Source organism: Papaver somniferum, unplaced genomic scaffold, assembly GCF_003573695.1.
Source record: "Papaver somniferum cultivar HN1 unplaced genomic scaffold, ASM357369v1 unplaced-scaffold_80, whole genome shotgun sequence".
Lineage (NCBI taxonomy): Eukaryota > Viridiplantae > Streptophyta > Magnoliopsida > Ranunculales > Papaveraceae > Papaver > Papaver somniferum.
This window is the reverse complement of record NW_020650971.1, coordinates 2,884,543-2,899,963: the sequence shown is the minus strand read 5'-3', so window position 1 is coordinate 2,899,963 and position 15,421 is coordinate 2,884,543. Positions and strand designations below refer to the sequence as shown.

Below are 15,421 nucleotides of genomic sequence, written 5' to 3'. Positions count from 1 at the left end.
AGCCAAAACGACTAACTCCCAATTCTGAAGTGAAATTCTAATCCACTAGTTTCAAAAATGGGAGTCAGGCTTGTGGCTAACCTGGCTAATGTTTTATGAGGAGACTCGATCCGCTAACCTCACAATAAGAGTCAGGCTCTTAGCCAAGCTAGCTAGTCCTGACCAACTATGGCTAGCCCAAGTTGTTAAATTGGTTTACTAGTGGGTTCCATGTAGTATCATGAGCTCATCATTAGTAGCTCACCTGTATCGTTGGTTCTCCTACCTTCCAACTACTCACCATTAAAACCCCTGGACAGAGAAACTATGTACTGGTCAAATAAATAAGAACTGTTATTCAAATCTCAATTCTTTACAGCTCGACAATCAAATTCAAATTACGGTTAGGCAATTTAATCAATAAATAACTACCCATTTTCTGCAAAAAAGAGAGATTGGATTGAGAATCAATTTGTGTCGAGAAATATGAAGGTCACTGTGGTTTCTCGAAGTGGTAGAGAAATCATCAAGGGTGGAATTCAACTCAGTGATTCGGTAAAAATTCTTCTTTGTTTCAGCTCAAATTTTAGTTTAGGTGGATGGGTTCGGTTCTGATTTCATTTATTCGATCTCCAGATTTGATCTTTTCCCATTTTCGTTGATTATTTTGGTTTTTTACTGTCTAAAATACTGTGGGTTTCTCTTGAATTTGTATTTATAGATCTGTAATTGAGATTATAGATTTTGGGGGTTTCTCAGTTTTGTTGAATTTTGGGTGTGTTTTGCAGGCTACTGTGAGTAATCTACAGGAAGCTATTCATGCTAAAAGTAAGTTTCACAAACCTGAAAACATAACTTCGTTTCATGCTTGTACTTTCAACATTAGTTGGGAAATCAAGTAACTGTGTATCAGCTGTTTGTGTAAATTACTCCGCGGTTAACAACAATGTTTTAGTCTTTTTTTCACTCAAATTAGTTGGAAGTAACCATTGCGTATGTAGCCGATTGTGCAATATTGGTAACATGCCTTCATGTGTGTGAATGTATAGCAGTGGAAGCGCAGATTTTTTGATACAGTTATTGATTAGTACTGAATTGTAAAGATCATGTCTTATTGAATCTTTTATGCTCCTTGATTTGGTTGATTAGTTTGGCTTGGGAAGCAAATAGCTAGGCTGCATTGCATTCTTGTCATGTTGTGTGCTCGTTGGTATAATGTGTGTGAAGAACTAAAAGGGATCTTCCGGTCTTGGTTGTGAAATATGTGGGTGGGTAGTAGCAAAAAGAAGTAAGAATGTGTGTAAATAGAACCTGAGTTGGTTGTTTTTTGAAGGTCATCTTTCATTTGATTGTGAGAGTAGAAATTGAGTAGTAGGAAAGGGTTAATAGGAAATCATCTCCAATTTGTACGTGTTTGTTAGCTCAGCTCTGTATTTAGCTCTACTAATTTAACTTTGTCCTTGTTTTAATTTCGATGGAGTGTTCCAACACACGGTACTAAGTATTCTACACATTTATCTTAGTTACTTTGAATGACAAAAACTCACAAATTACTCTATTGTGATTTGGCAGAATGCCTCTATAATGCCAGTGTCCTGCACATACTCGATTAGCATATAAACTTCGAAGTTTGAAACATAGCTAATTCTCTTTAATTTTTCAGCAGTTATTTTGTTCGAGTATTTTATGTGTACCATATTTCAGTTCTGTAGAGAGACTGTATTTCTTCATTTCGAGGATCTGGACATTGATTCCACTTTTATTTTTTTGTGCTGGACAGCAAAAAAGTACTATCCTTCGAGACAACGTCTCACTCTTCCCGTCAGTCCTGGATCCAAAGACAAACCTACTGTGCTCAACTCCAAGACGAATTTATCCGATTACTGTGATGCTAAGAAGGATAACCTGACAGTGGTGTTCAAGGATCTTGGTCCACAGGTTTCATACCAAATACTTTTCTTCTGGGAATATGTCGGCCCTCTCGTCATCTATCCTCTCTTTTACTACTTACCAGTGTACAAGTTCTTAGGCTACAAAGAGGAGCGTGTAATTCATCCAGTCCAGACCTATGCCATGTACTACTGGTGTTTCCACTACTTCAAACGTATTATGGAAACATTCTTTGTTCACAGATTTAGCCATGCCACTTCTCCCATTTCAAACGTCTTTAGGAACTGCACTTACTATTGGTCTTTTGGCGCTTTCATAGCTTACTATGTGAATCACCCACTTTATACCCCAGTCAGTGACCTCCAAATGACGATAGGCTTTGGGTTTGGTATAATTTGTCAAGTTTCTAACTTGTATTGCCATCTTATACTGAGGAATCTTCGTAGCCCCAGCGGTAATGGAGGATACCAAATCCCATATGGGTTTTTGTTCAATATAGTGACTTGTGCAAATTACACAACTGAGATCTACCAGTGGTTGGGTTTCAACATTGCAACACAGACTGTTGCAGGTTATGTATTCCTAGTGGTTGCTGCTTCTATCATGTCCAACTGGGCCTTCGCAAAGCACCGACGTCTGAGAAAGGTATGGAACATACTGTACCTTCGGTATCTTATTATTCTACTGAAACTGCTGTACCTAATTGTAGCTGTCCAAGTACTTTCCAGTGTCCATATGTGCAAATACCATGGTTTCGAATAATAGATTTTGTAAATATAAACAAGCCCTTTTCACCATGAAACCACAGTTTCTGCTTTACTAGCAAACCTGAATCTTGAACTGAATTCCGCACTCAGAAGTTTGGCGGTAAGACTTTTCAATTGTGGATTTGTAGCTTCTTTGATTTTAATTGGTAAACCAGTTATGACAGGTTCTTCTGGTTTATCTCATCTTCCCATTTTTAACTTTGTTGCTGGACCATGGACTTTGATGAGTTGATCTTTATGATTTCAGTAAATAATGGATACAATCCCCTTGAATACCTTGAATACGTAGTATTGCTTGAGTTGATCTTTAATTTCTAACGCTGACTCTTTTCTGCTCCAGTTATTTGATGGCAAGGAGGGAAGGCCAAAATATCCTCGAAGATGGGTTATTCTTCCTCCATTCCTCTGAAAATGTCAGTCAGAAACCTGCCTCCAGCTACAAAGTAAGATGAATGCTCTACTCATTGAATAGACTGCTTCCTCGTCTGCTGTACCTTTATCATGCCTCGCCAAAAATCTAGTTAATTTGATTCAGATCAGATTCTGTAGGTTTTGCAGAAAAGTTAACCTTGGATTTTCTCATCTTTTTTATGACAATTGTTAAACTAGAGATTGCATCTACTTGGTGTAATTTACTGTAATTGGACTATTTTGAAGGTTACTTTCGTGATGATCTTCATTTTTATTTCATGCAAAAGAGGTAAAACATTAATCCATGGCTGTATGATTTAAACACCTTCTAGCCGTTACATTGACTGTGGGTGTTATTGGAAGCTTTGCTAATGTGTGTGCAAACCTTGTTACCTGACCTATTGTTGAACGTTCGAACCTATACATGTTGTGGTCCGGTGAATGGTAAGATATGCTCAGACGCACTCGTGATGACCATTTAATGTTTACATCTCAGTAATTTTAGAAGTAGGTAGTGTTCCTGGGACCTCCCCCTATGTGAAGAAACCTGTTTTGAGGCATACTCAAATGTTTTGAGGCATACATCTGTCCAAGTTCGGCTGAAAAGTTATCAGCCGAGCCTTGAGTTATCAGCCGAACCTAGGCAAAAACATAGGTTATCAGCCTTGAGTATGTCTCAAAATATGTTTCTATGTGAATGAGCTTCGTATACATGAAGTAGCTCTGAAGCCCATTCGGATGCAGCTACCTGTGTTTCTGCTACTGTAGGTGTCTAGGTTTAGACAGCAAGCATATTCATACCATGTGGTTAGCCTTGAATTCACAGATCCATGATCCATGTTAAGAGTAGTCTTTCTCTGGTTGGTTCTAACTTTACTGCTGACTCAGCACACTTCATCACAAGGATTTTAACTGGGCCCGCAAGACATCACTCCTGACCGGATATGGCCCACCATGAACTAACCCATAATAATATCCATTGAGCAATGAATTTGTATACGGTATGGGTTATGGGAAGGCAAAGTCAACCAATTTATATGAATTTTTTACATACATTTCAATTCAAGTAAGAAAACAACAACAGCTAAACCAAATATGATTAGGTTTTGAGATTATAATTGTGGATGATTAGCATTATTAAAATGAAGAATATGATACCAAGTCTTCCTTACAAGAAAAGCAATATCTACATAGGAAAAAGAAGGCCTGTCAAGGCATTCTAATAATAAGTTATTAGCTAGCCTTTCATGAGAAGCAACAAAAAGATGTAATGAAGAAGAACCATATCCAATCCACCGTTACCTTAAATTCTCATTTTCCAATGAAAAGGATGAAATAAAAACACCCCAAAATATTATCCTACAAACAATGTTGCTTTTCCACTTGGAGAATGTCTTTCTTGTTTATTTGTTTGTTCATCACTACTTTTTTGAAAATTCTAGTGGATGTTTGTCTTTCTAATAGCAACTTGAAACAAGTTCCATTAGGGAAAATTGTGATAGTCAAGCATAAATTATGCCAAGAAAACATGAAATCAAATCTTAGATTTCACTATAATTTTTCTTTTTAGGATGTTATTAGAAAAATCGGCCACGCAAATGAATTTTTGACCCAACTACTAGGATCACACCAGTAACCTTCTTGGATATGACAAGTGGTATATCATTAAAAAAAACCAAATTATACATAAAACCAGCCTATTATATTAAAATGAAAGAAGGAATTTGTTTTTCTTACACTTCCCACTGGGAAATGAACAAACAAAAACAATTGATTTCTATCAATTTACTACTTTGTCGAGGAAATTACTCTCTCTACTATTATATCTTAATGAATTATAAGAAGTACTTAGTCTTTATTCTTTAGAACCAGATCTTTCTTTTATAAATGTAAAAATCACAACAAGTTAGAGCCTTGATTACAAAAGTACGTGGTTTTGGTAAAAAAATTGATACCTAATACATTAGTTTATACAAATGTTTCACCTTTATAAAGTCTACAATAAATAATGAGATTAGATCTTTCTTTTGCTAAGTAATCCCTATAATTATACTTTGATTATTCTTTCTTTTGTACTCTTTTTCTGTTAATTTATACACCTCTTTAACTTGCAATGTACAATTGATTCATTTCTAATCAAAATTATTATGCCAAAGTTTTATGAGCTATGTTTTCCCTCCAAAATTTATATAGTATATAATGCGTTTCCTTTCTTTTTAATCTTAATAAATTGTTATCTACTAAACTGAGATGAATTTAATAAAGATTAGTTAGTCATAAGATAGCTAGAGACAAACTGATCAATCAGCCTTTTGGTTGGTGTGTGTTGCCAAACAACATGATGCCAAGATGGAACATGATCATAAAGCATTCCCTGCCTCATTTGCAGACTTATGTTTCATTTTCATTATCTAAAAGGATAACGTTTGTTTTTTTCTTATGGGATGTATTTCCTTTCCTCCCATCCATTTCTAAGAAATTATTGGGCTCATGTCAAACACATATTGCGGAACTCGGATCATAGATATCAGTGGAAGTTTGTTTTACCATTTTACTAGCTAGTGCATGAGAGTATTTTACAACTCCCAACACTACAAACTAACATGTTTTCCACGAGATAGAAGGTATCATAGATTTTGCCTATCTACTGAGAATGAATAAAATACAATGGCATGTCTATTCTGGTAGGGTTTTATTGTATAGCCTTTAATAAAAGAGAGGATTCGTATTTCAACGTACCCTTAACCACCTATCAACAACAAAAATGATTTAATTAACCCGTAAAGAACAATCCCAAGATTGCTTCCACGAGTTAACGGAATTCTCCATCGTGAATACCACAAATGCTTAATTTATAGCCAGCTTTAAACCACGTCTTCTATGGGTTGTCTTTTAGTACACTCGAATTTGTTAGTAAATAGTAAAACAACTAAAAAAGAATTCTCAGTATGTTTTTTAAGTAATTACTGTGCATTACAGCAATTTATGATGTAGCTAGTAGTTCTGAATATATCCCATATTCCTTTGAATGCCGACTGAACGTTAAGAACCTTAGGTAGGAGCAGCAGCTAACTGTCTGTGTCACGAGAATCTTCATGAGAGTACTAACTCTCTCTTCTTCTTTTTTCTCTTTTCAACTAACAAAACAACCACCTTGTTTACAAAAGTAGTTGTTGTGAATCTTAGAAGAGATGGATAATTGGTTGAAAGTAGCATAGTAGTACTACTATATGCTTAACTCCATGCACAACTTTTATTCCTTCTCTTTTTTCTACTTTGATCTTTCCCCATCCCTATATCCTCCTCCTAGCTTCTTCTTTTTGTGCTTTCTTGTTGTTTCTCTACATTTACAGATCAGATCTTAGTTGTTACCCGCCAATAATAGATCTGATCTTAGATAATTACCGCCAATACTAGTATTGAATAATGATCACATCATAAACCCATGGATAATATTGCGTTTTTCCTATATCCCCTGAGAAATCAGTGGATACCATTTGCCTAATCCAGTGAGGAATATAATAAAATATATTTTCACAGAAATCAAACAAGAATGGTGTAAATTATATAGAGAGAGACAGTGAAAAAACCAAACATGAAATCTAATGTATCAGCTCATGGATCAAGATGATCATTTGATAAATCCAAGAAAAATATTGATGATGAACAATAAAAATAAAAGTAGTGAAGAATGTGAGCACAACAAAGGAGGATCTATCTAACTGTCAGAAGAATCTTTACCAACAAAACAAACAAACAACCACCTCGATTACAAAAGTAGTGGTGGTTGTAATACAAGAGACGAACTACTGCTGTCACTATATGCTTCCATGCATAACTTTATTCCCCTCTCTTTTTCTACTTTGATCTAATTCCCCATCCCTATAGGCTTATATCCTTCTTCTTTTTGTGCTTTCTTGTTGTTTCTTTACATTTACAGATCAGATCTTAGTTGTTACCCGCCAATAGATCAGATCTTAGTTGTTACCCGCCAATAGTAATATTGTTCTAGTCCCCTGAGAAAATCAGTGGGTACAATTGGCCCAACTAATCCGGCCGGGAGTATAAAGTGAATAAATTCGCATAGAAAATAAACAAGAATGGTGTAAATTAACAACGTATTTATATATAGTGATAGTGAAAAATCATACATGAAATGATCTAATGTAAGAAGTTAATTCCTACATTAATTGATGATCATGATCATCATGATTTATAAATGAATTGATTAAGATTGACAATTAAACTGTTCTCACTTTCTTGATGATCCTAGAAAATTCTTGATTGGTAGGATGCTGCTGATGAACTTGATGCAATAAACTCTCTTGAATTTCTTTCGCCAAATCAAACTGAAATAAGAATTTAACATTAGTTGTTTTTCTTTTTCTTGTTAAGAATGGTACCGGTGGTTTAGGTTTGATCGGTGCTGGTGGGCATTGCTTATCCGTTGGTGTGATTTTCTTATCTGGAGTTCTGAATCCGTCATCAGTATCATCAACTTCATCACTCTCTCTCATTGAAGATGATGAAGATTCCATATCTTTTCTCAGAAACTCTTCTCCTTTTTCTTCTTTAACTTCGGTTTCTTCTTCTTTAATTTCAATTCCTTGTTCTTTTGATTGAATTGGTAATGATTTGGTTAAGAATTTGGGTATTAAAAATAACTCTGATGTATCTTTCTGTGGTGAAAACAAATCAGAATTTGATAAATCCAAGACGGATGATGGTGTTGATGATGACATTTTGTTTTAGAACAGAGTTAAAATAGAATTTTGACAGAGAATTAAGTACAAGAAGAGTAACAAGAAGAAAAATCAAGAATGTAAGCAGAGGCAGAGGCTGTAAATGATGAAGAATAACAGAGAAGGACCTAGGAAAATGAATAAGAAGAGGAAGATGATCAGTAAAATAAGTGCTGCTGGTGGTTGTTTCTTCTTATAGTAATAGTAGTAGGAGTAGTAGTTACTATTCTTGGAGAGTATGAAGAAGATTTTATTTCATCCCACTATTCGAAAAGAAGAATTTAAAATCAATCAATTCAATAACTTTTTTTCTCTTTATCTCTTTATTTCTTTTTACAGAAAAACAAAAAACAGAGGAGTGAGGGGGAAAAAAACACAGAGGAGAGTGCTTGTTCTGGGATTCGATGCATTGGATCCTTCGCCCATTTAACGATTGGGTTTCTAGTGGGCCCAATTGATATTTTTAGTATTGTCCTACATTAAAAGCCCGGCCCCACATTTATTAGCCATTACGCCTCTTCAGTGTACCATGTGTCGATAATCAGAGCAGCATCCATAGTAACAGATTAGAAATCAAGTAGTACCTAATCAACCATTTTTGCTAAATAATTTCTGATTAGTTGGATTATATATCATATGCCTAAAAGAGAGTCCTGTGAAACAAAATAATCCTGAGTAACTAGTAGATATAAAAAAACATTTTATTCCAACACAAATGGAATTTTAACCCTATCCACGAAATATATGATCGTGTCAGATCAATATAACTGTTGAACACTTACTGTGTGATCGATAATTGATACAAAATCTTTAAAAATCATTATTATATCAAGTATCACGTTAGACGATATCTTTTGTAGTTGGCCACTCACTGTGATCGACAATTGATCCAAAATTTTAACAGAATAGTATCGCATTAGATGAATGTGTCTATGTATTTATGTATTTATTTATTTATTTTGATCGATAAAGAATTTTGTTTTTACGAATTTTGAATTCAGATCATTGGCATCATCACACAATAACTTCACCACTATAATATAGCAGTATCAGTGTATATCTTTTGTATTGTCTTGTAGAGTAATATTATGTCTGATATCTTACTTTATTATTTTATTAAATATGAAAGTTCAATTTTCTTCGATTGTTTCCAGGTCAGTGACTCATATCTAAAATACACGATAACCAAATTTGCACAATACTCAGAAACAAAATTAATATTTAAGACATGAATTGCAGTTTCGGCTATTATCAAATTAGCAACACCGTGGACAATTTTACAAAGGCAGTGAAGAAACAGTGAACTAGCACGAATGATCATTTCCCACTTACAGAGAATTTGGTTAACGTCTAAAAACTTAAATGTGTCCTCCTCGTGTTAGAATATGGACATCCAACTCAAAATCAATTGGAAATGAGTGGAGAGACCCTAAGGGATTATAAGCCGCAGGATCTTAGATTGTCCAATAATGTGGAACTAATAATCTCAACATGTCCCCTCACATGTAGCCTCGTTGGGTCTAACACGTGGACAATTAAATCGGGTGACGCGGAGTAAAGGTGCGATCAACTGACTCGACACAAATAGTCTACTCTGATACCATGTTAGAATATGGGCATCCAACTCAAAACCAATTGGCAATGAGTGGAGAGGTCCTAAGAGCAACTGCAGTGGTGCGATCAAAACCAAAGATCAAAGATCAAAAAAAAGATCAAATTTTGGGTTTAGTCCGTGTTGTCACGTAACGGTGGCGATTAAAATTTGGTCGCGCGTAATTTAAAGATCCGCCCCAAAAAAATTTCATCGGGCGTATCTCAAATGTCCGCCCAATCAATCACCAGACGGACTTTAAGTTTACGCCTGTCAACAGGCGTACTTTAAGTTTACGCCTCATTTTTTTTTTTTTTTTTTAATTTGAATTTTCATCGGGCGTAATTTAAATCTCCGCCCGTTAACAAGCGTACTTTAAATTTACGCCCAGCAACAAGCGTACTTTAAATTTACGCCCGACTATATTAGTATTTGGTATTTGGTCGCGACCAAATATGATCTGGAATTTGATCTTTGGCTGGGATTTGATCTTTACTCCGTCCCACTGCGTCACGATCTCATCCCAAATTTTTGGTTATACTCGCCCACTGTGGATGCTCTAAGGGATTATAAGCCGCGTAATCTTAAATTTCCCAATAACGTGGGATTAATAATCTCAACGCTCAGTACTCGCAACTTATACGCCATTGACAGCTCATGCAGCAAGGGCCACCATGTATAGGAAGAACAGGACTCATTATGCCCCGATGTGTAATATAATTTTCTTTTTAATAACGTGGCTAAAACTGAGTCATATAGCATAGAAGAACATTCGTACTTTGAGAATTGTATATAGAGTAGGTCACTGTTAAGAAGCATCTCTAGATTAGCAAACATGCATAGGACAATTGTCGCAGGTCTACCCCAAAATACCAGGACACAAATTCAAATTTCCCCCTTTTTAATCTCTACTGTACAAAAATTTTATGCAGCCATGCACATGGTGGTGGGCTACAGAGAACAAATATAGGCAGAACCGCACTCTACAATTATTAAGTTCCAATAGCATACATCTTCTACAAAATTCTAAATAGTGGAAAAATTTGAAAATAAATTCTCACGAGAAATCTTTGAAAGCCGGTTCAACTACTACTTTTAAGTGTTCACGATGGTATAGATATGCGTTAAGATGTAACTTTTCGGTTTTTAGAAATACTAAAATCAGAAGTAAATTGGGAACAATATCTGAAAGTAATTCCGAAGCCAAAAAGACTAAATTTTGGTGAATTTTATTTCTAGAAAAATAGAAGTACACCATGCCTCTAGAATCATTTCGGGTAGTACAAGAAGAAACTAATTCAAGGATATGCATATCAATCATGCAAAGCCGCTAAGGATTTTCCAGAGATATGTCGTGATGCATATGTTGTGATATATCTGTAGTGTAGTCTTGGAGATTAGAATATTGATCATGGTGGAGAGGACACACTACTTTTTAGTGGTGGAGAACGTACACTGTGTGATTAAGACATTTTAGATTTGGTCGCATTCAATCTATCTACTACTAAGAATAGTTGTTGTTGATTAAGAAGATTGGTTGTCTTGGGAGTTGTTTAACTACCATTTCAGGTGAGATTTTGCCTCCTTGGGCACGGAATCTGATGCAAACAACAGTACTATGTTGCATGTAAATGCACTTTCGGCGAAGTGACAGAGTGAAAATGGTTTGGATAGTTGATGCAACCTGGTTGTAACTTAGCCATCACCCTTTATTTTTCACTTGGATTCCGTTCGGCAGGTGCGAAATTTGCAATTGTTGTTAAATGATTATAATCAGGATTTAAGAAGCAGAATAATTAGAGTTTGCTTAATTATTGGAACCCAATTACTTTTGTTGGTTTTGAGTGAATAATACTCACAAATTTGTTTATTAACTATTACCCTTTGTATGTTTTCGTATAAGTGGAAGGATCTTTCACTACAATACTGCTGAACTTTACTTGGTTTTCATCATCAAAAAGTTATCTACGCCTGAAGAGAATTCTTTAATATTTCTCGAGTGAAAAAGTAATAGTAATAGACAGGCGTAAGAAGGGCCAGCAGCCAGAAGTAAATGGCAAGTAAAAATGAGGGTGGCTGAATGATGCTAGGGGTCCAGAAGGAGACACACTCTCTATGGAAAAATCATTGAATTTGGTTCTCATGCTTCTTAACTTACAAGGCTGGCTAAAACCTCTCATTATTTTGCTTCCCAATTCCAAAGGCATCAATGAGGCACCTACCCCCCCTCTTCCAGAATCCAGACACCATAGCTTTGGGCATCGAATATTGCCATTATATTAATGTCAGTCTGACCTATACGTACCTACTGCTTAATGTGGGAGTGAAATAGTATAAATCCAACAAAATATACTGCTGATAATTTAAAAGAACGGGGAGCAAATGGGACTGTATACCAATAATTAGCATTAACTTTAAGACAATGGTGGTACTTCCATGGCTGCCTGCCTACAAGGTTGTATATAGGTTGAGACATCGGAAATTTGGTATTAAGACTACCATATCTCAGCCACTGGGACACAAGACTTTAGAGCCCAAAAAACCTCTTCTAAGCTTTAAATACTTTTAGAAGAATTCAAGCAATGGGCTTCAAGTTCACACAGAACCAAACATTTAGCTGTTCCACCTAACCGCTTGCCAATGCATGAAACTTATCAGATTCAAAGTTAGCTGCAGCAGTAGAAGCCATTAGGGAACTAGCTAGGACTTTGTTGCTAAAGCTGCTGCAAAGTGGTAAATTTATAATACTCACGGGTGTGCATATTTTGTGAGCAGAGCAAGGGTCTTTTTGATTGATTAGAAGCAATTGTGACGAATTGCATTTCAATTGTTCTTGGAGCAGGAGGTATGTTTCAGTAGATTCCCATGCTGAACTTGGAGAAGCAACGTCTAATTCGTAGATTTATTCATTCACCTAATGCAGCACAATAGCCCAGGACTTTATAATTTCATAGATTTACTCATTCATCTAATTGGTGTTCTTGAGAAGAAATGCAGCGTCATACACGTAAATTTAGAAACAGTGACAGAACTAAACTGGAAAAAGAATCAAAGAACAAAGGCAGTATTTTATGGTGACAAGTTAGAATGCACATACATGTAATTCCATAAAAATTGACAAATAAAAAAATGAATGAATTGGAATTTAATGGTCATTGTCCGAAAACAGTTGATTCAAAGCACGAAAAAACAACATAAATTGAAACCAAAACCAAATAACATATAGGTAGAAAGAAAGAAAGAAAGAAAGATAAAACGGAAGAACAATATACAGCTAACTGCATTTTCATTTCTTGGAAATAAATATAAAGTATGCTTCTTCAATTCGCACGCGAGATGGATGCCCACGATCTTTCAATACACATTTATCTGCGTGATGTTTATATGATTTGTCCTTTCTCAATTGTGTTGGTTAGAAGCACTTCCTGTGCACAATTGATGGTCCAGACTCATCATATTCTGCCTTGGCAATCCACATCTGTATTAACAAAACAGAAATCTCCATTCATCATATGTTCGGTTCGAGTTTATTAAGTACCATGTGTGCTGTGAAAGTTAAAGAAACAAACCTGCTGGAAAGTGCTGAGAGATGCTAAGATGGAGCCTCCAATCCAGACACTGTACTTTCGTTCAGGTGGAGCTACCACTTTAATCTTCATGCTGCTTGGGGCGAGGGCTGTAATCTCCTTGCTCATCCTGTCAGCAATACCAGGGAACATGGTGGTACCACCACTGAGAACAATGTTTCCGTACAGATCCTTCCTAATATCGACGTCACACTTCATGATTGAGTTGTAGGTAGTCTCATGAATTCCAGCAGCTTCCATTCCGATCATTGATGGTTGGAAAAGGACTTCTGGGCATCTGAAACGCTCAGATCCAATGGTGATTACCTGACCATCAGGCAACTCGTAGCTCTTCTCAATGGAGGATCCGGCTTTGGCAGTCTCCAACTCCTGCTCATAGTCCAAGGCAATGTAAGCCAATTTCTCCTTCACGTCCCTCACAATTTCCCTTTCAGCAGTGGTTGTGAAGGAGTACCCACGTTCAGTCAGGATCTTCATTAAGGCATCAGTGAGGTCACGACCTGCCAAGTCTAGACGCAGGATAGCATGTGGGAGTGCATAACCTTCATAGATGGGAACTGTGTGGCTCACACCATCACCAGAGTCCATAACAATACCTGCACACCAAATTAAGAGATTCCATTCCGCTTAGCCGTACTCTCGTAAACCTGGACAAGTTTAGAAATCAATTGACACCTTGCTTGTTTGGATGTCACTCGAGATCTGAATCTCATGCTCATAAATATGACTCGAAGCAATTTGAGTCATGTACGACTCTCGTTAGGCACATATCTGACTAGATCCAAAATACTTCTCTATCTCTACCACTGAATAACTTTTGAGTCGGATCTTATAAGTTAGATTCAAACATGTCAGATTCAGACGAGTCAGTTCATTCGGAAAATAAAAAAAAACAACCTGTGACAATCAGAGGTATAAAATAATTTCAGGTGCTCACCAGTAGTACGACCACTGGCATAAAGTGAAAGAACAGCCTGGATAGCAACATACATAGCAGGAGCATTGAAGGTCTCAAACATGATCTGGGTCATCTTTTCACGATTAGCCTTTGGGTTAAGAGGTGCTTCAGTAAGAAGAACTGGGTGTTCTTCAGGTGCAACACGAAGCTCATTGTAAAAGGTATGATGCCAAATCTTCTCCATATCATCCCAATTGCTAACAATACCATGCTCAATTGGGTATTTCAAAGTTAAGATACCACGCTTGGATTGAGCCTCATCACCAACATAAGCATCTTTCTGACCCATTCCCACCATCACTCCAGTATGTCGTGGACGACCAACAATACTGGGGAACACAGCCCTTGGTGCATCATCTCCAGCAAATCCTGCCTGAAAGATCAAATCAACAACAACATTTCAGATCAATACATCTATCCACCGCAATAAAAAATGATCTTGTACGGTTATATAAATTCCTACCTTAACCATTCCAGTTCCATTATCGCAGACGAGGGGCTGAATATCCTCGGCATCTGCCATCTTTTATGACCTGCAATAGAATAAACTCAAAAATTGATCCACATGCAAATCATACAAAAACGTGAAGAACGTAATTGAGGAGCTGAGATCCTAACACAATCTCTAGATCTATGATACCACAACATTGATTTTTCCAATTATAAACATCAATTCTCATAAAATTCATCAAACCAAAGACAATTATAATTACATGACAAATGCTGCAACACATATAGATAGATTTCAATGGCTAAAATCACAATTATTTGGTTAAAATCATCTAATTCTTATCAAAATCAAGCAAATTATAGACAAAGTGTAACAAGAAATTGATGAAAAAACAAGAAATTTACCTTGAAATTGGATAGATCTGAAGGAAGAAGAAGAAGAAGAAAGAAAATGGGGGTTCTTTGGTTGTCTCCTCCTTTGTGCTTTTGAATGATTATGATGACAAGAATAAGCTTTAAGACGTGCGGAAAATGAAGATCAGAAATGGGAAGTAAAAAAATAGGAGGGTTTTAAAAATTCAAATACTATAATTAGGTAGTAATTATTTTTAGATTAATTAGCCAGATTAATCCACGGCCGTCCGTTACTATTATTAAGTTTATTTCCCGGTTCTTAAGCAAAATTTAGAGGTGTGATAATTAATAATAAGAATTCTACTAAATTAAGAGTCTTTTATTATTTTGGTTGTGGGCAGCACGTGTGTGCCATCAGTTCTGTATTCGGTTCGGTTAATGACGATCAGATTACGGTAATTCATTTTCCAATTATAGCCTTCACCAGGGTGTTGGTTACCAAAAACAAAAGTGCTTCTGATGGTCAAACACAGAAATTAATCCCAAAAACTGAAAATCAAAACAATTTGCTTTACAAAAAATTATTTCTTTTTGTTATGTTCACAAATTAATTTATAATATCTATCTTTGCTTTTAGAACCATTCAAATTATGGGATGTAGTTTGTGGGATTGGGAGTGGAATATTTTTGAA

General features: G+C 36.0%; 2 protein-coding genes across 2 annotated transcripts; one reads left to right on the top strand and one right to left on the bottom strand.

The window, feature by feature from the left end:
- The first annotated feature begins 228 nt into the window (after positions 1-228).
- Positions 229-3,385, top strand: LOC113345081 (very-long-chain enoyl-CoA reductase-like). Its single transcript, XM_026588947.1, has 4 exons — positions 229-534; positions 768-807; positions 1,760-2,514; positions 2,977-3,385. The coding sequence occupies exons 1-4, from the start codon at positions 466-468 to the stop codon at positions 3,043-3,045; spliced, it is 933 nt and encodes a 310-aa protein (XP_026444732.1). The 5' UTR covers positions 229-465; the 3' UTR covers positions 3,046-3,385.
- A 9,109-nt stretch (positions 3,386-12,494) lies between these two features.
- On the bottom strand, positions 12,495-14,933 carry LOC113344967 (actin-like). Its single transcript, XM_026588836.1, has 5 exons — positions 14,781-14,933; positions 14,389-14,458; positions 13,905-14,298; positions 12,950-13,563; positions 12,495-12,858 (listed from the first exon to the last, which is right to left on the bottom strand). Exons 2-5 carry the CDS (start codon positions 14,446-14,448, stop codon positions 12,793-12,795), a joined length of 1,134 nt encoding a protein of 377 aa, XP_026444621.1. The 5' UTR covers positions 14,449-14,458; positions 14,781-14,933; the 3' UTR covers positions 12,495-12,792.
- Between the last annotated feature and the right edge of the window lie 488 nt (positions 14,934-15,421).

Bases quoted from the DNA above. Each gene is read 5' to 3' on its own strand.
- LOC113344967 (XM_026588836.1), bottom strand. From the start codon at position 14,448: ATGGCAGATGCCGAGGATATTCAGCCCCTCGTCTGCGATAATGGAACT. The intron at 14,299-14,388 runs GTAGGAATTTAT...TTGATCTTTCAG, and splicing joins ATGGAACTGGAATGGTTAAG to GCAGGATTTGCTGGAGATGA. The intron at 13,564-13,904 runs GTGAGCACCTGA...TTTGGTGTGCAG, and splicing joins TGCCAGTGGTCGTACTACTG to GTATTGTTATGGACTCTGGT.
- LOC113345081 (XM_026588947.1), top strand. From the start codon at position 466: ATGAAGGTCACTGTGGTTTCTCGAAGTGGTAGAGAAATCATCAAGGGT. The intron at 808-1,759 runs GTAAGTTTCACA...TGTGCTGGACAG, and splicing joins GGAAGCTATTCATGCTAAAA to CAAAAAAGTACTATCCTTCG. The intron at 2,515-2,976 runs GTATGGAACATA...TTTCTGCTCCAG, and splicing joins AGCACCGACGTCTGAGAAAG to TTATTTGATGGCAAGGAGGG.